This window comes from Myotis daubentonii, chromosome 4 (genome assembly GCF_963259705.1).
Source record: "Myotis daubentonii chromosome 4, mMyoDau2.1, whole genome shotgun sequence".
In the NCBI taxonomy this organism is placed as follows: domain Eukaryota; kingdom Metazoa; phylum Chordata; class Mammalia; order Chiroptera; family Vespertilionidae; genus Myotis; species Myotis daubentonii.
Window position 1 is genome coordinate 116,272,086 of NC_081843.1, and position 22,459 is coordinate 116,294,544.

General features: G+C 62.7%; 1 protein-coding gene across 2 annotated transcripts in view; it reads left to right on the forward strand.

Moving 5' to 3' along the window:
• The first annotated feature begins 3,758 nt into the window (after positions 1-3,758).
• Positions 3,759-22,459, forward strand: part of MAP3K1 (mitogen-activated protein kinase kinase kinase 1) — a 45,115-nt gene continuing 26,414 nt past the window's right edge. For both annotated transcript variants that reach the window (XM_059695051.1, XM_059695052.1), the window contains exon 1: positions 3,759-4,139. In XM_059695051.1, the coding sequence (XP_059551034.1) occupies positions 3,796-4,139 (344 nt within the window). In that variant the 5' untranslated portion in view covers positions 3,759-3,795. The remainder of the gene's footprint in view (positions 4,140-22,459) is intronic.

Here is a 22,459-nt window from a genome sequence, read left to right on the forward strand (position 1 = left end):
TAACAAGGTTTTGTTTTGTGGTTTGGGGATTTTCACCCTGTGTAGGGCTGGAGCGCCTCAGTCTATTTCATGTGGGTTCACTAGGTAGAGTCCCATATCTCTTTCTTACAAATATCATTGTCTATCATTTCCACATCTCGTTTCTTTCTTTTATTTTTTTTAATTTTTTAAAAAATATATTTTATTGATTTTTTACAGAGAGGAAGGGAGAGGGATAGAGAGTTAGAAACATCGATGAGAGAGAAACATCGATCAGCTGCCTCCTGCACACTCCCCACGGGGGATGTGCCCGCAACCCAGGTACATGTCCTTGACCGGAATCGAACCTGGGACCTTTCAGTCCGCAGGCCGATGCTCTATCCACTGAGCCAAACCGGCTATGGCTATTTTTTTTAAATATATTTTTATTGATTTCAGAGAGGAAGGGAGAGGGAGAGATGGAAGCATCAATCATGAGAGAGAATCATGGATCGGCTGCCTCCTGCACGCCCCACGCTGGGGATCAAGCCCACAACCCCGGCCTGTGCCCTGACCAGGAATCGAACTGTGACCTCTTGGTTCAATCACTGAGCCACTCTGGCTAGGCCACATCTAGTTTCTTTAAAGCAAAGTGAAAAGGTTCTTGCAAAGGCAGTCCTTGCAGACTTAAATGCATTTTTCTCAGTCTTTTAGAGTCATCATTCCCACAACTAATTCGACAGACTTTCTCTGAGTCTCCTGACCATTCATCTTTGAAAACACGTAGCTTAGTTTTCATTGGAGCACCTTTCTTTTTGCACTCACACACTGATCTTTTAATAATGTAATAGAATTTAATTAAATTCCCTTAGGACAGTATCATAGGTGTAATCAGGCTTGGGGATGACTACGGCGGATTCTCCTGGGGCCGGTAGCTCACCTGGGGGGGGGGGGGGAACAGGTGAGCAGGTGCCGTGGGCGTGGGCCCTCTGCACGGGCACCCTGTCCCGGGAATGGCGGGTGTCACTGATGAGCAGCTCAGCAGAAACGGGTTGAGGAACTTTCTACTATCATGCCACCTATAGTGTCCTTGTCGGGGACCCATTATCCCACAGGTGATGAGATTTTTCTGACTTTGAACATCTGGAAACACCTGGGAAATTCGGTGAAAAGAACATGGAGGAGCCAAGGTCCAGCCCCAACTTCCCTGGCGTGTCCCAGGATACCCTCTCCAGCCTGAGAGAGTGAGATGACAGCCTTACCCTTTGCTTACCCACCACCTCAATCTCACAGAGGCGTGCACACACACACACACACACACACACACACACACACACACACCCCGAGGGATCTGAAATGGCATTTCGCTCGATCACTAACACGACTATTTCTAGAAGGGAATGTTTTATCTACTTAATTCCGAAAGGATGGAAAACAACAAACAACATCCTCAGAGAAGCAAACGCCTTGCGTGCGCTTAGTGGGTGCTTTCTGCCAGTGCCGGTGAGATCTGCCCACGGCCACGCCGGGGACATCTGTGCACAGGAGGAGAGGCAGCAACAGGACACGGGCCCTCCGCGTGAGCCCGTGGGCACCTGGGCGACCTGGGTTCCCAGAAGCTCTGGGGGGGAGTGACCTGGGACACGGTGGGGCCAAGGCCACTGAGGTCACAGCACCTGACACCATAGCAGCGGCTGTCAGAGAGGATGGGGGTGCGGAGCTCAGGGAGCCCTCTGCGCACAAGCAGCCTGGAGAGACACGTCTCCTTGATGTCCTCAAAGAAACCAATGGCCCCAGCTGGTGGGGCTCAGTGGGTAGAGCGTCAGCCTGCAGACTGAAGGTCCCGGGTTCGATTCTGGTCAAGGGCACAGGCCAGGGTTGCGGGCTGGATCCCGTCTGGGGTGTGCAGGAGGCAGCCAATCCATGGTTCTCTGCTATCACTGATGTTTCTCTCTCTCTTTCTCTCCCTTCCTCCCTGAAATCAATAAAAATCTATTTTAAAAGAAGAAATGGGTGCAGGCGGCTGGACACATGCCGTTGGGAAGGGACACCGAGCAGGAGCCACAGCTCCCCGCGCTGAGGGGAGTGTGGGAGCAGCCGGAGCTGAATCCCCCCAGGCGGACCCCACTGCAGAGGAAGAACACCGTCCATCGAGCGTGTCCTTTATTTTTCTCTCTTACATTTTTTCCCAGTGTCTCTCTAGATGCATAAGGACAACCCAAATATTTGCATAAAAGATTACGGAGAAAATGACTCAAAGCCCCAGAAACCGGGCAGAAGACCAGCCAGGTCCAGGCGGAGCTGCGGCCCGAGGTCAGGGCACCCGGCCAGCGGGCGCTGTGGCAGCGGAACCCCGTCCCTGGGGCCAGTTTTCATCGCGACGGACACGGGAGGAGGAAGGGCACGTGGTTTTGCGGGAACCCCTTCCGCGGCTGCTCCCCAATCGATCGATCGATCGATCGATCGGGCCCCGGAAAGGTGGGGCGCCCAGTCCTCTGGGTCGCAGGTGCCTGCGCGCCGGGAGGTTCTGGGGTTTAAACTGAAGGGGAGGACGGTCTCCCCGTCGGGCCTCGGCGGGCAGGACTGCCCTTTGTTTGGGGGGGACACACGTGCCACGGTGGACAGCGCGTCACTGCAGCCGCACGAGGGCCCGAGGCCGTAACGGGCGCCCCTAGACTTTCGGGACGTGCCCCGCGGGGTGTGACTGCCTCCCGTGCCCGCAGGCAGATGTGGGGGAGACTCAGACACGAGGCCGCGATGACCGCGGGGCGGTGAGAACCCGGGGGCCCGCCCCCTCGGAGACATTCACGCCCGAGGAGGACCCGTGGCCCATCCCCCGCCGACAAGTCCGGGCGGCGCTGCGGGCGGTTCGGCCTCCGGCTCAGGGGACCCGCCCCCGCCGCCTCGGGGCTTCGCGGGATCCGGGCGCGGGCCCCGGTGGGTGGGGTGGCGGGAGGTTTCCCGTCGCCGACGCGGCGCTGGGGGGACTGGAAACAGGAACTCGGCGCAGCGGCTCCCCGCGCCCCGAGAAAGTGGAAAGCCGTGAACCCGTAAAGGTGCGCTCCCTCCGCCCTGCGCCCTCCCGCCCGGTCCCTCCCCCGGGGCTGGCGGGGCGCAGGGACGGGGCGGGGGGTGGGGGGACGGGGGGAGACCTGGCCGAGGGCGCCCCTCCCGCCTCGACCCTCCCCCGACGCCGCGGCGCACCGGGCAGGTGTCTCCCGCGGGCGCGGGTCGGGTCCCGGACTCGGGGCTGCGGCTGGGCACGCAGGTCCCGGACCGGGAAGTGTATCTGCCGCTTCTTCGGGCGGGCGGACTCGGGCTCCAAACACCAGCGCGCAGGTCCGAGGTCGGCGGGACGTCGGGGGGCCGGTCCGGGGGGCGGGGAGGGGGTTGGTCCGCGCGGGTCCCCGACGCCCAGTCGGGCGGCCGAGGTGAACACGTCGCCGGCGGCCCCCGCGCGCACCGCACACCGGGTCCGAGCGCAGTCCCGTCGCGGGGCCTCCCCTCCACCTGCGCGCTCCCCCCGCCCCCCGCTCTCGGGGTCCCCGGTCCCGGGTCCTTGTCCCCCGCGCCACGCGCACGTGCGTCTCCTCTACCTCCGGCCGGTCCCCGAACCCCGCTGTCCCCGACCCCCCGGCCCTGTCCCGCCCCCGCGCGCGGCGTCCGCCCACCTGCGACCTGTTCCGGCCCCGGAGCCCCGCCCCCCGGAGCCCCGCCCCGCGCGCCTGCGTCCGGCCCGGCCGCGCTCCCCCCGCGGCTGCGCAGAAGGCCCGGCCCCGCCGCCCCGGCCCCGCCCCCGCCCCGCCCTCCGCCTGGCGGACGCGGCCGCGACAGAAAATGGCGGCGGCGGCGGGGACTCGCGCGTCGTCGTCGGGACTGGCGGGCGCGGAGGCGGGCGGGGGGTCCCTGCAGGCGGGCGGGGCGCGGGGCGCGGACTGGCGGCGGCGGCAGCTGCGCAAGGTGCGGAGCGTGGAGCTGGACCCGCCGCCGGCCCCGGCCCCGCCCCGGTCCCCGTCCCCGGCGCCCGAGCCCGCGGGCGGCAGCGCTGCGCAGCCCGTGCCCGAGCCGCCGTCCCCCGGAGCCGCCAGCCGCGCCGGCGCCCACGCCTCGGAGCCGGGGGACCGCGGAGACGCGAGCGCCGCAGAGACCGAGCCCGCGGAGCCGCCGCCTGCAGCCGCCGGGTGAGCCGCGGGCGGGACGGGGCGCGGGGCGGGGACGGGGCGCGGGGCTGCGCGCCCTCCGGGTCCGGATCCGTGATTGTTCGCGGCCGAGTGACAGGCGTGCGCGGGGGCCCCGGGGACCCCCTCCCCCCGGCGGTGTCCCGGGGCGCAGGGGCAGCGGGAGGCCCGCGACCGGGACCGGCCCGCCCGAGGCGGACACGGGCCCGGCCTCGGAGGCGCCTGTCACGGCCGCGGGACCGGCCCTGGTTCCGGACGCGGCTGCACCACGAGGACCGCGGCGACTTGGTCGGCCGTTGGCGCGGGGGCGCGTGTGTCCGCTTTTCCGGGTCCCGGCCTCACGGGGCGGCTGCGGGGACGGCCGGTCCGCCGGGCGGGGAGCTCGCACCCGCGTCTGGCCGGGCGCGTTCCGGCACCTGCACACCTTCCTGTGCCAGGACGTTCCTTCCCGGGGGCAGGGTCGTCGTGCCCCGGGTCCGAGCGGCGCGTGCCCCGGGGTCCGGGCGTTTGGAGCCGCTGGGAGCGCCTCCGTGGCGGCCGCCCCGCCCGAGCCGCGCTGACCTTTACCGGAGTCCGAGGCTGCCCGGGGCCAGCTGGGCTTCGGTTCATCTGCCAAGTGATTTGGCTCTTTTTTTAAACCTGATTATTGGAAACCTCCGTGTTTTACTTGGAGGCTGTCCGCGCGCGCGCGCACCCCAACCCCAACACATGGTCACCGGACCGCGCACCGAGGCCGGCACCGGCCGAGCTTCCTGTCCGCGCCGGACCGGCCCCTTCGGGCCGTGCCCCCGCGCTCCCGGTCCGTGCGGATGGGGCGGACGTGGCGGGAGTGATTCTTTGAAAGCAACCAGCTACCGACAAGCTCCGGAAGAAAACGCGAACCCCGAACCTGGTCCTTGTACCGGCTCTGGGGGGGCCGCTGTTTGTGGGTGCAGCCGGCACCCGCCCGTGCGGGCATCGGTGGAAGGAGCTGCGGGAGCCGAGCCGCCGCCGCTGTGAAGTTTGCATTGATAACCGGCGCTTCCCTCGGTGTGGACGGCGCCTTGTCGCCGCAAAGTCCTGAGATGATGGCTTATCAGCAAGTCATCTCTTAAGAATGGGCCTCACTCACCGGAATGCTCGCTTGCTCGCCCCGAATGTCATCCCTGAAGATTTTATTTGTGGTAAAAGGTGTATTCTCCAGCCTTTGGAATACAGCGGCTTCCCCCCCACACCCCACTTCCTTGTCAAGAGGGTTAAAATTCATTTGAATCTGTTGGTATAAACACTGTCATTGTGAGCTGCTCGGTAGAGTCTCATTTGAACCCTGCATTTTAATTTTCTCGACAATAGTTACATTCATACCCAGGAGGGAACTCCATCGGCCGTTTTCATGTTGCCGTGGTGGTTCGGGTCCGGACCGTCTGTCTGCAGAGCGTTCCAGGACATTCTATTCCAGAATTTCCCTCCGTGTTTAGCCTTTGGATGTAGACATTGAACGTGTAGAAAATGCGTTTGTGAAATGTGAATTGCATAAATGATACTCGTATTAAAAATAGAAGGTTCCGGTCTGCCCCTGGTCCTGGGGTCGCAGCTGGAGTCAGTGGAGGCTTTGTGCCTGTAAGTGGCGCCCAAGGGTTTGGAATTTTTCCTTATTTTACAGAATTAGGGGCTTTTTTCTTCCAATGTACTGTCTTTGAAGAAAAATTACAGTGTTACTCTCCAGTGAGCAGGCCATTGTGAGTTTGGTGGATATAATTACTCCATCCTATTTTTGTAACAAAAAAGCCTGGCTATCAGTTTGCTGGCCCCAGGAACGGAGGAGGTGTCTGCGCTTGTAAATGTTGGTTTTTGTTTAAAACTGAAGCTGTTTCGTAGGCTGCTTTATACCTCATGGCACTCAGCTTTCACTTCCTGTTAGACGCTGGGAGGCTAAAAATACAATGTAGTGATTTAAAAAAGAAAAACTTTCCTTTTTACTAAAGGAGGTATAGAAACATTATTACCTAGAATAAAAAAGTTTTAAATTAAGTTGGTGATCTTATAAGGTCATAGGAGTAGTTACATAAGGGAGCCTGCCACACATGTGTGTGTTTCGTAGCTCTGCGTGGTCTCCGAGTGGGCTCTGTTTTGAACCAGGTAGGGAATTAGTGCATTCTTCAGAGATTAACCTTATTAACTATGACTCTGAAAGAGAAATGTGAGAGCCGGCGCTGGTGCCAGCTCTTGTTTTCCTTTCCTATCTGATGCTGGCGAGGGGACTGGTCCGCCGGCATTCCTCCCTGCGCGATCTCCGTGCGCAGCAGCTCCACTCCCCAGGCCCAGGCAGGAAGCAGTCCTCCGGCTCCCGGCTCCTCGAGCAGAGGGTGCACGTCCCAGACACCGTCCGACCTGTGACCTGTGGCAGGAAGGTTGCCACATAGGGAAGGAGGCGTGGCCGTCGCCTCCAGCCGGGCTGGGCCAGCTGCAGCTTGCCTGGCGTCTGAGCGGCCTGCTGGCCCAGCTGCCAGGAGAAATGACGGGGTAGCCAGGCAGTTCCCGGGACGGGTCCCCGAGGGGAAAACGGCACTCAGTGCTCCGAGTGAGAAAGGACAGGGCAGCCGATGCGTTTGGCCGCCCCCGGGCGGGGCGAGAGGCGTTTGGCCGCGGTGGCGTGGGAAAGTGACCGTCGGTCCTGGAGCCGCGGCCGCCTCTCACCTGCGACGCTTCGCTGGTGTCAGCCTGACAGGTCTGCCCTGGGCTCGGCGTTGTCCTCAGTCCTGGCTGCCTCACACCGATGCCGAAGTTAGACAGCGCTGAGCAGGGGGCGGGGGAAGGTTGATGGGAGGGACTGGGCCAGGGATGAGCCCACGTTGTCTCTCAGAAAGCCTTGAAGGACGGACGTTTTCAACGGGAGAGAGATGGTCAGGGCCCGGCTGAGAGCCAGCGGCCCCTTCCAGGGGCGAGAAGAGGGCGCCGCCGTGGCCGGAGCGCGCTGAGGGATCAGTGGGGTGTGCAGTGCCTTTTCCGGGGTCACCTTCCCTGTGGGTCATCACCGCTGCATCCTGGTTCCGTGTGTGAGGCGGGAACTCGCACGCGAAGCTGAAGCCATCACACAGCCCACGAGCGGGGCTCAGTCCTGACGGCGCGGCCCCTCTCCCCGCTCTGTGCTGCCTCCGTTTCTCTTGCAAACTAACAACCAGACTCACAGGCCTCAGGCGGACGTTGTCCGGTCACAGCTGGCAGGTTTCTCTGCGGGACCAACGCCAGCCCCGTTCCCGCCCGTGGCCCGGCCACGCCGCAGTGCGGCCAGCCTCGCTGCCTCCTGGCGGCCGGGAGAGCGGAGTGGGTGGAGCGCCTGGTAGGCGTCTCGCTCCTGCTGACTCATGTTACGGGAGACGTTGGCGTCCCTCATGGAGAGAACGCTCCCTGGGCTGCCTGCCCCCGGGTCGGCTTCAGACCGTTCGCCAAGCGTGGAGCCTCGGTCTGCGTGAGGAGAAAAGGCACCCCCATGGACCCGTCCGGTTGGTAGATAGATCACTGGACGAACACGTGTTGCATACAACCCCACGTCCAGTGCGGTGACACGGGGGACCCCCAGATCAGACACGTGTGCTCGGACTCAGCGCTCGGCCCACACTGTGCCCCTCTGACTTCTGGGGAATCGGGGTCCCCCAGGTTAGTGGTGGAGGGGCAGCGTTTCTCTCTGCCTCTGGCCTCCTTGTTCCTGGGACGGATGCGGGTCAGGGCTGCGTTTCCACTGGATGGAAGACACAGTCTCGGTACCAGGTTATTTCCCACCCCTTCTGCCTCTGCTCTTAACCCCACAGGAAGCTCACGGGAGAGAGTCCAGTGGGGGTGGGGGCGAGAAGCTCAGCGCCTGCCGTCGCCAGTTCTGAATCTGTCTTTCTTAGGAGAAACCAGCTCCGCTCCAGGGTGAGACAGCGGGGGGCCCGGCTCGCTGCTCCTGGCCGGCTGGCCGGCTGTCGGGGCTCCGGCTGCTGGGAGGGGAGGACCCTGAGCACCAGCCGCGCTGGTGGTTTCGTAGGTTGAGATGTGGGGTCAGGGGCTGTGGGGGCTCGAGGCCCAGCGAGCGCCTTTTCCTGAAAGGACTGCCACCTGGGAATTCCTCCTGGACCCCAGGCCTCCGGAGGCTGGAGGAGGCCCCGCCCTGGCACGGCGCCCAGTGTGGGGGGGATACGCGAGGGGGAGGTGCTGGAGGTGGCGGAGGCTTCACTCCCGACCACAGATGTGGTCCTCTAACTGCTGCACCACTGAGCCCCCTGCCGGCGGGTCCGTCGGCTCTGGCGTCCTCGCTGTCCTCACTGACCCCCGGCTGGAGTCCGGCCCCGGGAACGGTGCCAGGTGCCGTGGGTTAGGATGGACTTGTTTTCTCCAGGTGCCGTGTTAGAACCGGTGGGTCCGTGTCTGCTCCGGCACCGGGCAGGCCTGTTTCCCAGGAGGCTGGGCGTGAGCACCTGCCGTCTGACGAGTAGGAGGCAGTGACAGCGACTGGTTTTATGAAGGGAAAGTCGCCAGCTCAGCACCTGAGTGCAGCTGGAGCCGTGCTAGAGGGTCAGGTGCTGGGAACGGAGGCTCTGCCGTTGGAAAGTGCCTGGTGTTTGGGCTGAAGGTGGGCCCTCCCGGGTGTGAACCTGACCGTCCTGCCTCGTGCCCGTTGTCCCCTTGGACGACACGTGAGCAGATGGGGTCCCAGGCTCGTCGGCTCCTCTGCCCCCGCCAGTCTCGGCGATGCCTTTGGCCCGTGATTGGCACGGCCCTCGTGGAGGCTTCGGGCCTCGCGGGCGTGTGGTCTGCGACCTGCTCGCTGCCCTTCCAGTCTGCTCTCCATGTTTGTAGCCAAAGTGATCATTTACAATAAACCTGGTTATCGTAATTTTCCTCTGGGAAAAGAAGCTCATTTTAAAAAATTAGTAAATGGAATAATTTAACTTAAAAACCTCCCAGTGTTTCCATTTGGAAAAGCCCAGAGAACCTGATGAGCCTGGGGAGTCCCCGTGGCCTGGCCCCTGCTCCGACCACGCGCCCCGGCTCCCGCAGGATGGGTCTCTTTCAGGGCCTCGGACAGCAGCTCCGCCTGCCCCTGGGCCTTTGCACGCCCACGCCCGCTGCCGGGAACACTCCCCGGTCCGCTCTCATCGCTCCATCTTGGCTCACTGGTGTGACTCTACAGGCTGTCTCTCGCCCTTCCCAGACACAGACCCGAGGGGCAGCGCCCATGGTGGGTGGGACCCAGCGTCTGGCAGGAGCCCTGGCACCGAGCAGCACTCAGCAGATACCTGTTGGCTCAGTGGACGAGGTGCTGGCAGCCTGGCACGTGCACATGGTGGGCCATCTGTCCTTCCCCTTCCGTCCGCACAGCGGGGCCCAGCTGAGGTCCCGGTAAAGCCTAGCAGTCGGCGCTCCCAGGTTCCTGCGGGTGGACGCCCAGGAGGGCCTGGCTTTTAGACACGCCAGTGCCTCCCGCCCTCGGTGCCTCCTGCCCTCGGTGCCTCCCACGAGGGCGGCCGGGCCGGGCGTGGAGGGAACAGTGCGCTGCAGGGTCACCTGCAGGGCGGAGAGGACTGCTCTGCGTGTAATTCTGCACTCCCACAGGAGCTGAGCGTGTGTGCGTGCGTGTGCATGTGTGTGCATGTGCGTGTGTGTGTGTCCGTGTGTCCATACACACGTATAGGCACCAGGTGTTAGCGTTAGTGTGATGATTCCTTCCGTCAAGTCCTCAGAACGTCGTGTAAACTTCAGACCACATTTTGGATCTTGTCCTAATCGCTGTACTTCACCCCAAATGTGTTAATTTGTTACTGACAGTCATTCCACTTGGGACAAGTAAAAGTTCGCATTGGCATTAACGCAAGGATTTTCGCTTGGCTGGTGTGGCTCGGGTTGAGTGTCGACCTATGAACCAGGAGGTCAGGGTTCAGTTCCTGATTAGGGCACCTGCCCAGACTGTGGGCTGGATCCCCAGTGGGGGGCGTGCAGGAGGCAGCTGATCCATGATTCTCTCTCATCATTGATGCTTCTCTCTCTCCCTTCCTCTCTGAAATCAGTAAAAATGTATTTTTTTTTAAAGCAAGGATTTGCTGGGCAAGCGCTGCATGAGGTTCCAGGAGCCTAGAGGAGCCGAGAGCCCAGGTGCTGGTAACTGAGCCCGCAGCCCTTACCAAGCTCAGCGCCGGGGGGAGAGCCCTGGCCGCCAGAGGCTGTAACCAGACCCGGCTTTGAAGTTCTCTGATTTACACTTGGACCTGGGCTCCCGGCGCGGCTCAGCCTCGCGGACACCTCCTGCGGGGAGTGTTCTTGCAGCCTTGCGTGCAGTGTCCTGAGAGGCAGCAGCCGTGAGAAGGGCTGGCCGTGGGCGAGGCCCTGAGAGCCAGGAGAGGACGTGCTCCCTGCAGGCGGGGGCCGCCTGGCGTCGGCCCGGAGTCCACGCACCTGCCAGCCTCAGGGCTGTGCGTGGACACAGCGCAGCACTGCCGGCCCTGCCTCTTGGGCAGCCGGTCCTTGTTGGTAAAATGAGTGAGGTCCCGTGTGCATGGCGAGCCAGGCCCGTTCCAGGCTTGTCCCGTTTCTCCCGTCGGGGAGCTGAGCTGGGAGCTGAGCGGGGAGGCCGGCAGCACCTGGTGCTGAGAGAGCGTTTTACTCCTTGAGGAGCCAACGCCTGGCTGACCTGGGGGAGCGGCTCCTGCGGCCTCGGGGACACGAGGGGCGCGTTCCCTCAGGATCCCCACCGTGGGGCGCTGCTCGAGAGGACGCCTGTGGCTGTGTACGTGGACCGTGTGTGGCTGTGGCTGTGTTGGCTGTGTTGTGCTCTGCAGTTTCTTTAGAAACTTAGTCATTGGTCACCGGGAATATACTGACATCTCCTGGTGAGACTGGGCGGCGCCAGGAGTGTCTTCACGCTCTAAAGACATGTTTTCAGACACACGTTTCACTCTCCTCTCCTTCAGAATGATTGGTGCGTCTGTTACTTACTGCCTGGATCTCTGTCATATTCCTAAACTCTCCTGAATTCTCCCCGGGCAGTAAGTCAGATGACTCATTGAACCTTGGGTTTTTGAAGACATGCTAGATTACTGTAGACGTTAATGTACCTGGGAAAGCGTGAGCGTTCTCATCTCAGTTTACTTTGAATTTTGAGAATGTGTTTCAGTTACTCTGGGTCAGCGCACCTCCGTGCCGTTACACAGTCCTTATGTGTGGGATTCAGAATTCATAGGATAAAACATTCTTCATAAAATGATCGCTCAATCCTGAAAGCAACAGAAGTTATTTTTAAATGTGTGTCTTCATCACCCACCAGGAAGGATTGCACTGTGCAGCCTGCTGGAGCTGCTTGCTTCTCAGCAGTCTTGGTGGTGGTTTGGATGACGGGCGTGGGGCTGTCTTTTTCATGGCTGCGTAGTATTCCACCATGTGGACAGTTCGTGAACCGGTTTCCTGGTTTTAGACATTTATGTCGTGTGTTCTCGGTGGTTACGCTTGGCTTCAGGGACCACCATTGCGTGTGGATTTGTCCCTTTAACTCTGTAAAATGTTCAGAAGTGGAATTGCCGAGTCAAAGGACATGTGTCCGAGACACGGTCACATGGCCGTGGCCCTGAGCAGCGCCGGCCGGGTCCCGTTTGCTCTGGCGTGAGAGCCGGCGAGGGCGGGCGGCCCAGCCCCTGGCGGCGAGGGCGGGCTTCGTCCTGGTGTTTCCCACGTTCGGGCACCACTGCTCAGCGCTGCCTCTCTCCGGCAGAGAGTGGTGTTCGCTTCCCGTGCTGGTCTGTGGGCGTCTGTGCGAGAAGCTTCGCCCTGCCTTCCTGCGGCTGCTTCTCTCCATGTGGTGTTGTGGGCGGGGTTTCAGGGACGGTGGTCGTCTGTCGTTTCTTCTGTGTTCGGTCTCAGGGACCCGCCTCTTAGAGAGTGAGGGGCAGAGACCTGCCGGCCGCCCTCGGTCCCCCTCGCCCCATCACTCCCCAACTCACCTTTTCCTCCGAGAGCTTCGGTGGGTTCTTCTCTCTGGAACACGCGTGGGCCCCCCTGTGCTGCTGCGGTGAGTCTGACGCAGGCGCCTGAGCGGGTGGGTCTCCTGCTCTTGGTGCTGACATTTCAGAGCTGCGGCCTCAGGGCAGTGCTTGGTGCCAAGCAGAGTGTGGCTGCCCTGCTGGCCTGGCCCCCTCGGCCTTGCACCCCGGGCCCCAGAGCACTCCGAGGGGGGCTGGATCCCCCAGGGGGCCTGTGAAGGTCGCAGGCAGGGGTCCGTGATGCCGGGCACAGGCCGGCCCGCTGGGACAGGACGGGTGGAGGCAGCGTTTCCTGGGAGGGAAGCTGGGCCTGCCAGGCCCTGAGGAATGCGGAGAGGTCAGCAGGTGGAAGGCGCCGCGGTTTCGTGGCCTCGGGGTGGGGGCGTGGCGAGGGCCGCCTGGAGGAGGGGACCTGGAGGAGGCCCGTGGGGTCGTCCCCTCGGTGGAGCGCAGGGGGCAGGCGGCCGGACCCTCCTGGGTTGGCTCCTGGCTCAGGTCAGCGAACACAGCGCTTCCTGCCGCCTCGGAGCTCGGAGCTCCCTGGCCAGCCCCCAGGTGTCCCCTGAGGACAGAAGAAGCCTTTGTCGCCTGTCAGGTAACCACAGGGCACTCGGAAGTGGGTCAGGAGGCCCGGAGAAGGGCTGCCTCGGCTGGTGTGGGCGGCCAGGGCGCGGGGCTGGGCCAGGCCTGTCGCCCCAGCAGCCTGGGAACCGCAGGGCAGCCCCTCGGCCCAGCCTGGCCCCGCGCTGGCTCGGCCACTGGGCTGGTCGCCTTCGAGCGGCACCGGCACGGGCGTGGTTCGGAGCGGCCCCGGCATCAGCCCGCCAGCCCTTCCCCCTCGGCCCAGGGCGGCCCCGCCCCTGCGCCTCCACTTTCCCCTCTGGGAATGGGAGAGTGGGGTGAGTAGGTGAGGGAGGAGGCGCTCAGTAAACAAACGCTGGTGACCTCACAGGTGAGGGGGGAGCGAGGCCCGCGGACGCAGTGGTACCAGCTGTGCCGCCCTGAGAGCCGCAGGTCGGCTCTCCTGACGTCTGGGCTCCCTTCACGCTCTAGCAACTTCCCAATTTAATTTGAAACATTTCTTACGGCTAAATTTATTTGAATTATTGAAACAATTCATTTTTTGAACTTACAAACTCATGGAATTTTAAACCTGGGTACCAACGGTAAAGAAAACACAATGGAAAGCAGTGAAGGCTCAGGAAAGAGAGAAGTCGTATTTGTTAACTGACAGCAAGTGATGAGGAAATAGTTCTTAAAACACTCTGCGGGGGGAGCAGCACTTTGCGAAGTGGAGATGGATCAGGGCAGAGCAGTCAGCGTGTGTGTGTTCAGTAGCAGACGTGGAGGCACTTCTGAAAACAGTTTAAATCTAATTTTGGTAACTTTACAACTAAAAACTCTCTTTTCCCCTCGACTTCAGTGTGAGGAAGGGGCCTTTCCGGGCATCACCTCTGTGGGCAGAGCAGTGCCCTGGCTTTTCCTGTTGTGTACAGAGCCCTTTCACATGTGCAGTGTGTAGACGTGTGTACACGTGTGTACTTTGCTGTTCATTGTTACAGCATCTGTGTGCATGTGCACATGAGATACAGTTTCAGTGACACCGGGTTACATAGTTTCCGAGTCGTGACGCTTCAGATTTCATTGTGTTTGGGGTTCTTGTCACATCGTCTGGACAGAGGCAAGTTCTGGGAAGTGTGAATTGCACAATCAGTCTTTTTCTTTTTACTCTAAGAACTTGGGGCTCAAGTTCTAGAAACTTGTGACTTTCAAACAGACCTGGAGCAGGACCGTGAACCGTTTCAGTCACGGGGTTGCACCAGCCGGAAGCACATTCGCACAGAACTGAGCCCTCGCGGTTCTGCGCCCTCCGGACGGACGCTGCCGGCTTTCTCGCTGAGCACGCGGCGCCCAGCGGGCACCACTGGGGTCCCGGTTCCTGGTGGTGACGGAGACCTGCCCCTCCCACTGCCCCCACCCACGTCCTTCCTCGCCCTGATTGCGGGATGGGTCACGCAGACCTGGGAGCAGACACTGCTCATGAGCCAGACACGGCTGATAAGGAACAGAGCAAAGTCCTCTGAGCCTTGGTGGCGGGCCTGTGTGGCCAGCCCGCGGTGACCGGACAGCTGGCTGCCAATTGCGTCACCGTAAACGAGGCAGCGAGCCGGTCCTCTGCACACGTACAGTGATCGGCGGTTTCCCGAGCGGACAGGGGGCGTTCCCTCCGCTGCCGGAGGCCTGCTGGGCGAGTTAAATGGAGCGGAGACGGGAGAGCAGGGGAGACGGGAGAGCAGGGCCGGCTGGTGGGGGCCGGTCCAGGTGGCAGCTCACGGCAAAGAGAAAGGCTTGTGCTCAGCAACTTCCTGCCTTCTCTCCTCCCTCCCACTTCCGGCCGAGCTCTGGCGGGAGGATGCAGCCACCAGTGTCGGAAGTCAGCTTCTCTCTAGTGAGCAGCTTGCTACAGAGACGTGCTCGGGATCCGTGTAACGTGCTCGGGATCCGTGTAACGTGCTCGGGATCCGTGTAACATGCTCGGGATCCGTGTAACATGCTCGGGATCCATGTGTAATGTGCTTGCTTCTTGCTGAGGGCTCCTCCCGACGCCCGTGTCACAGGTTTTAATTACTAAAAGCACATTCGATTAATTACTAATGTCTGAGGAGAGCATGTGGCTGTCCGTACACTGAGGAAGTGGCCTTGCTTTTCTGTTTGTTTCTTACCCAGCGCATGTGCACACGCTTGCACACGCACCTTGCTCCGGTGCTGCCTTCTCCCTCCCAGCGGCACGTGTTAGGGTCTCGCTGGCACGGGCGTGCAGTGAGCTGGGTACACAGGACTCTGGAGGGCGAGGTTCCTGTCATGCTGCCGCCCCCCCCCACCCCCCAGTGCTGCTCAGGCCTTTCTTAGAGACAAACCTCACGGCAGATCACGTCCTGGGCATCGACAGGGCTTGCATACGTGATCACATCCGCTTTTCTCGTTGGGTTCCTACCCCCTCACTTTGATCTCCAGGCTCATGTTGTTACCTTGGCCCACAGGGTGTCGTTTCCTGTGGATGTGGACCCGTGAGCCGCGCTTTCTGTTAGCGAAGCCAGAGCGTTTCTAACTGTGCCGGCGGCCAGGCCTGTGCCGAGCCCCCTCCACCAGCAGCCTCGTGCCAGGAGCAGCAGTGACAGCAGTGACCAAGCCGGGGCACGCGTTCCACGGCTCCCCGAGCCCGCTGCCCGTGCACGCATTCCACGGCTCCCCGAGCCCGCTGCCCGTGCACGCATTCCACGGCTCCCCAAGCCCGCTGCCCGTGCACGCGTTACGGAGATATTAGTCTCAGGCTGACATTCAGTACAGAGATATGCCTTGTGCCTGTCACTCATCTGTTGTTTGCTCTTCCCCATAACACAAGCAGCACATGCCCACCCACCAGTGTGTTCTCAGGCATCTTCCCTGGGGACTAGAGGAGCCTGGTAGCTCTGAGAGAACACACAGGCCCCCCACCCACCCACGGTCCTCCTGACCTGCGTCCCCCCCAAACCCACGGGCCCCCCACCCACGGGCCTCCCCCACATTCACTCCCACCCGCAGGCCCCCCACCCACCCACGGTCCTCCCGACCTGCGTCCCCCCAAACCCGCAGGCCCCCACCCGGGCCTCTGGCAGACAAAGGAGATGACCTTTGTGTTGACCTCGAGAGAGGTCACTCGGGTAAAACGACACCCACTCCGGGCCAGGAAGCATCCTTCCCTCCACGGTCCCTGACGTTCCCCTGTGTGGTCTGCACTTACATTAGTGCTGTGTCTGCTGTCCTGTTGGCCGCACGCAGCGTGTGCTGCCCGTGGACGCGTGCCTGTGGGTTGGCGTGGCCGCTGACAGGCTGTGGTGCCTGTGCTGGCAGCCGGGCCCAGAGGCCGGCCCCTGGTTTCAGGGAAACTTGCAGGACACCAAGGGTGAGTGCTGGGCTGTGCCCAGAGCATGTGGGCGGTCCCTGCGCCCGGGGGATGGAGCAGCAAGGACAGGAGGCAGGAAGGAGAGTGAGTGCTTTAGGCAGTTCTCCTGCGAGAGGTCAGACCGCTCAGGCCCTGGAACTGATTGATTGAATCTTACCGGCGGGCAGTGTGTGAGACGGTCCTGGGGGGAGGACGTGCCTCAGCTCCGTGTTTACGCCTGTGACGCCAGCTCCGGCTGAAGGCCCCTGGTGCTGGGGCTGAGGAGGAATGAGCAGATGCAGGTCCTGTGGGCACTTGAGTTCCTTGCTCCGTAGGCCCAGGTTCCTCTCGTCAACCCTGACTCCTCCCTCTGAGGGTGCGGGGTTTCCCGGGAGAGAGCAAGGAAGCACTGGGGAGCCCGAGATGCCAGGACAGGTGGCCCTGGAGGGCGGGGGGGGGGGGGGGACCTTGTCCCGGAGAAGATGCTCAGCACCGGGTCCCGGGCGGGAACGGCAGGCGGCAGGCGGCCTCCACGCGGCGGGCGTGTGGGTGCCGGTGTTGGAGCCCGGGGCTCCCTTCAGGGGTGACAGGTGCCCCTTGAGAGGCCAGAGCAGGGGGGGGCGGGGGCACAGGGAGCCAAGGCTTGGTGCAGCAAGAAGCCTCGGGCTGGTCGGGTTGGGTTTGTTTTGAGGCAGGAAGATGGCAGAAGCCCGAGGCTGGAAGGTGGGGAGGGAGGGTTCCTGTGAAGTAGCAGCGGCTCCTGAAACCCTGACTCGAGGGGCTGGCCGGGGTGCCCGGGAGCAGCCTGTGATGGCGTCTCCATGGTTACTAAATGCTCCATAGCAGTCTTCTCTGAGTTCATCATTGCAGCTGATGCGGTAACAAAACATTCATTCATTCAACAAATTGAGGAAGCGTTGGCAGCGTGCCAGGCCCCGGTTCAGGGATGACAGAGGGACTCCCGCTCGCGTGGGGACCCCGTTGTGACCGAAGCGTGCACTGCCGTGCTCGGGGCCCTGCCTGCGGCCCACGCGCTCAGGGGTGGCTCTCTGTCCAGCCCCTGCCTTCTCCCCTCTCCCCATCGTCCTGCAGAAACGCTGTCCTGATCCGTTCTAACCGGCCAGCGTGGGCCGCCTGCTCCGGTCGGACTTGTGCTGGAGGCACGGGTGGCGGCCCCTGGGCCCTTCGTGGTGAGAGGGCCTGTGTGAGGACAGCGGTGTCGGCCCTGCTCCCTCGTGTCCTGTGGGTGCCTGGCGTCGCGCAGCCGCGGTGCGTCCGTGGCCGGCAGCGGAGGGGACGCTGACGGGCAGTGGGCGTTGGTCTCGTCGCCTCGGGAGCGGTGACGGCCTCGCCTGTGGGATGGTCGCCATCTCGGGTCTGAGCAGCGCATGGCGGGAAAGCTGCTGCCAACGGCGGCTCTGCCGCTGGTGAGCGTGGCCCCTCAGCAAAGTGTGTGACGAGCAGGACCCGGGACGGGCAGCGCCGGTCCCGGCCGCCGGCCTCGTGTTCCCGGCTCCCGCAGACTTGACCCTGAGCTGCCCTGTGCCCTTGGCACCAGCTGCTGCTCTGCTCCCCCAGCCGGGCGGAGCCGGCGTTCGGGCAGGTGCCTGCTCTTCATGCTTCTGCTGTGGTTTGCGTGCACCTGCCAGCTGCACCCCCGACGGGCGAGGCCGGTCCAAGGAGCCTGGACGTGGGTGCCAGCCCCTCCTGCCCAGACACCCCCACCCCCTGGACGTGGGTCCCAGCCCCTCCCATTCTCCCCGTCACCTTGCTCCCAGCCGGTGTAGTCTGGTTCTGCGGGCCCCTCGCGGGCACAGACTCCCTGAGAGCTTCTGGGCCCCTTTCCCATGGGCCACAGGACAGTCGCAGCTTCTCTCTGCAGTTTGCTGAGAGTTATGGTGGGTTAACATCTTCCAGATCTTTCTGTCTTGGAGCCTCCTCCCAGCCCGTGTGTGAGTGCAGACAGGCCAGGGCTGTCAGAGTGAGGACAGGAAATGGGAGATCGGGGCGGGGGGGAGGGGGGCGTCCCCTCACTGAGCCTCCCTCTCCCGGCTCTGCTCTGTGAGGGCAGGGACAGGAGTCAGGGCCCATGGCTGCCCTCAGGGACCGCCCAGCCAGGTGTGGGCACTGGATGCCTTTCTAACGGGTGCGCCTGCCCGTGGGGTGGGGACGACACCCAGACTGCGTGAGAGGGGCGGCACCCAAGGGGGCTAGAGGTGGCGTCTGCGACAGCTGCTCCGAGGGGGGGTGACCCTGAGCCTGAGGGCACGTGGGACCAGGGTCTCGGGGGGCAGGCGGGTTTCCTTCCTCACGTCTTATCCTGTTAGAGCCTCACGCGAGGGTACGTTTGTGTTGGTTTTGGAGAGAAACAGAGAGAAGCAGCGATTGGTTGCCTCTCGCACACGCCCTGACCGGGGACCCGCAGCCTGGCTGTGTGCCCTGATCGGGACTCGAACCCACAACCTGTTGGTGCCCGGGTGGTGTCCCGCTCACTGAGCACCGGCCACACTCGTTCATGGTCAGCTTTGTTTCCATTTCCAACCCAGCGGCCGAAGGACCAGGGCTTGAGTCAAGGTTACTCCAGGTCAGGAGGTTCCCCGCGCAGCAGTGAGCGGCGTCGTGTGTGAAGCAGTCACTTGCCCACTTCCCCCGTCTTGTGCTTTTATAACTGAACTCGTTAAAGCAGGACCTGGGGGTGATGGGCACATGCCAGGCTGAGTCGTAAGGCAGAACCGTCCGGTTTAAAATGCATCGGTCAGTGCTGGTCCGCGGGCGTGGCTCTCGGCTCGGGAAGGAATGGGCACAGCTGTGAGCACCTGGGCCGTCGGGGGCGGCAGGAGGCGGTGCAGTCTCAGATGGGCGCCCGCTTGCGCTGCTTTCCCCTCCATCCTCGGGGGAAGGGCGCCACCTAGCGAGGGAAGGTTGCTGGACGCAGTTCACCTTGAGGTCTTGCTTCTGGGCGTGGCTGCAGTGGATGCCACACGTGCCAGGGCAGTCCACTCCTCCCCGGGCCCTCCCAGGGGTCAGCCCGGCGGCGGGTATCTCAGGAGGAGTTTGTGTCTCCAAACCCGCTGTGCCGACAGCATCGGAGCAGCGTGAGCCGGCACCTCGCCAGCCGAAAGCCGCCCTCCCGCTCCAGGTGCTCACGGGGAGCCCAGGACCTGGAGGGGTGGGAGCACAGGACACGGCCAGGATCTCCTGGGACCCTGTCCCCGAGGGGACCGTGCGGGCGCTGTCCACACGGCTGGGCCGCCGGTCGTCCGGGAGGTTCCTGGGTGGCAGACCCACACGCCTGCCCTGGTGGTTCCTGACGAGAAGAAGGTGGTGTCTCCGGGAGAGGTGAGCGCGGAGCCGGCGAGTGCACTCGGTTCTACGGGAACTTCGCGAGGCCTGGCTGCTGTTGGCCCCTGGGCCGTGTTTGGCCCCGTTGGGCGCCGGGCACCATTGTTCCCGCCCCCTCGTCCCTCAGGCTCTGCTGGCAGAAGCACCCCGGTTGTGCGGTCGATGGGTCTCCACGTGCACAGGGGCCTCGGTCAGTCCCGCGCGCTGGGGCTCTCCTCGGCGTCCAGACTTAAGAGAAAACGGCTCGTCGGGGTGTTTTGGCCGATGTCACCATCTTCACCGCAGACCTGAGTCCTCGGCAGAGGGAGCGGCTGGGCCGGGGACAGTCAGGGCCTCGGCGGACGCCCTTCTCCAGGATGGGCCGGGCGGCTGTCGGTCTCTCCCGCGGTTGTTTGCGGTGCCGCCGGGCGCTGAGGAGGTGCTGCGTCTGGGGAAGCTGAGGGGTCTGTGTTGAGGGGACAGCAGCCGGCTTAGGTTTCTGCTCTGGGTTTTCCTGCTACGCCTGTTGACCAGCTGAGCCAGAGGGCGACAGGGAGGGTCCCGGGAGGTGGCTGCCGCCTGCACCCGCGCCCGGGGCTGGAGGCGGACACGCTGCCTTGCCCGCGTGGGTGGACGCGTCCGACCCTCCCTCCCATGTGTATGTCTCACTCGTCTCTCGCACACCTAGCACCGAGGGGGATTCTTGAAAGGAAACACGCGTTTAGACAAACACTGTGGCAGGTTGCATCCTCTTCCTCGCTCACGTCCGGTCCGTGTTCGGAGGTTAAGGAAGAGGCTGCTCACAGGCCCGTTTCTCCGAAGGTTTCTGAAGGTTCTTGTCGAGCATCAAAGACACAGCAAAGGTGGCGTCAGCAGTGGGATGTTCAGCTCGAATATCAAAGGGCACAGAGCGCCTGGAGGCTGCGGGCCAGCCCAGGCAGGTCACTGGCCCGTGGGGTCCCAGGTGCTGGCGAGGTGAGAGCCGGGTCTGCCCTGGGCCGGGCCGAGGTGACTGGGGCTTGGGTAGCAGCGTTTCTGAAAAGGGCTGAGTTCGAGGAGCAGCGTCCGGGGCAGCTGGCGGCGCCTGGCGGCCTCGGCCCATTGGGCCTGCGGGGCCTTCTCTTTCCGTCGCTGAGGTGTCATCTGATCTGTGACGAGGTGCCTCTTACAAACGCACAAAACCAATGTCTGTCCAGGCCTGGCTGCTGTGCCTTGTCGCGTGAACATTCCCATCGATTTCGGTTCCTAACTTGTGGCCCGTCGGTGAGCTCATGGGGCTTCGGCCCTCAGACCTGACCACACGCTGGCTCGCCTCCTCTGATTTGTGTTTGTGCTGACGGCGAGGTTGTCTCCTTGGCTGCTGTGCAAAACCGGTGTGTTCTCCCTGCAGGTGCTACTCTCCGAGGACCTTCGTTTCCTCGGCCCCAACCTTGATCTGCCCGATTTTCCCAGGTCCCTGTGGGCTTGGCTGGCCCTGCGCGTCTCGGCCGTGCCTGGCTGCTCCCCGCCAGCTGGTGTGTCTGTGGCCTCGAGCCCCCCTCCCCCGCAGGTCTTCGCGTCGCCCTGACCGGCGCCCACACGGGGGCTGTCCCTTCCTGTCCCCGGCTCGTGGTGCCCGGGGACAGTTGCACTCCTTGGAGGGTTGTCCTACGTTCCCCTGTGAGCGCACGGGGGCGTATGGGACGTCTCAGCGCCACTGCGGACGGCCGTCCCGGGGTGCATCCGGGACCCGCCTGGGCACAGGCACGGCGGGAGGGAGGCTGGGACGGACCCGCTGCGGGTGCTGGGCTCCTCGGGGCCGAGGGGTGAGGAGGGCAGAGGGCTGCCGTGTCGGGTCTCGGGCGGGAGCACAGCCGGGCGTGGCGCTCGTTCCGTCTCGGCTTGTCCGTCGGGCGGTCCGCGCGCCCTTTGCCTCCCTCGGTGACCGGAGACCCCGGAGCCCGCGGAGTTGCCAAGGGGACTTTCCCGCAAGGCAGCCGCCCCACGCGCACGACTCCTGGATGTTGTGCCTTTTCATCATCAGAGTCTTGAGGAGAATTAAACAGAAATGCGATTCACGAGAGAAAGCAGCCCAGACTCTTCTTCCTTCGCTCCTGTCTGCTGCACCGTCCCTTCCTCGCGGCGGCTCCGGAGTGTATGTCCGTCTCTGACCTCTGCCAGCGGCGGAGGGTCTGTAGCGCACACACTGCGTTCTCGCCGCACGGGACGCCCGCACATCCCTGCCCGCGGGGCGTGTGCCGTGAGCACGGTGGGGCCGGCGCGCTCTGCTGAAGGGTGATCGGAAGCCGCTGCCCCGTGGTCTGGCCCGGCCCAGAGACTCCGCCTTCTGTGAACTTCCTGTTGTTGTGTCTGCAGGGACTGCTGAGCGCCTCACTGTGCGCTGATTTAGAAATAGGAAAGTCTTTCGAACGTTCTTCCTGTTTTCTTTGGAATTCTTTATACGTCCCAGAGGGACAGGGAAACGGGCTAAACGGCTGCGTGTTGTCACGTGTGCTGCGTACACCTGGGCCCGGCCTTATTCCCGGGACTCGTGATTAGAAGTGACAGCCGCCACTCTGACTCAAGCCCACCAGCTTCGGTCCAGGTCCCGCCACCCCCCGCTGTGTCCCTGCCAGGGCTCCCGGGCCCCAGGCCCCGGCAGTGCCGCCTGGGGCTGCTGGGAGGGAGAAGTGTGTGCCCCCCATGCCATCACCCTATCCCTTAGGACACGTCCGTGTCTCTCCCGCCACTGGCTGTGGACTAACAGCGTTCCCAAGCTCAGGACGAACCATCTAAGAAATACATCAAAGTTAGAGGGGACCGTAGGGTTCTGCTTGATCATTTCCGAGTTTCCCTGGGTGAGTGCTGGCGAGCAGGACGGGCTGGGGCCGTGGTCGGCAAACTGCGGCTCGCGAGCCACATGCGGCTCTTTGGCCCCTTGAGTGTGGCTCTTCCTAAGCCTTAGGAGCACCCTGATTAAGTTAATAACAATGTACCTACTATATAGTTTAAGTTAAAAAACTTGGCTCTCAAAAGAAATTTCAATCGTTGTCCTGTTGGTATTTGGCTCTGTCGAATAATGAGTTTGCCGACCACTGTCCCAGTGGACGAAT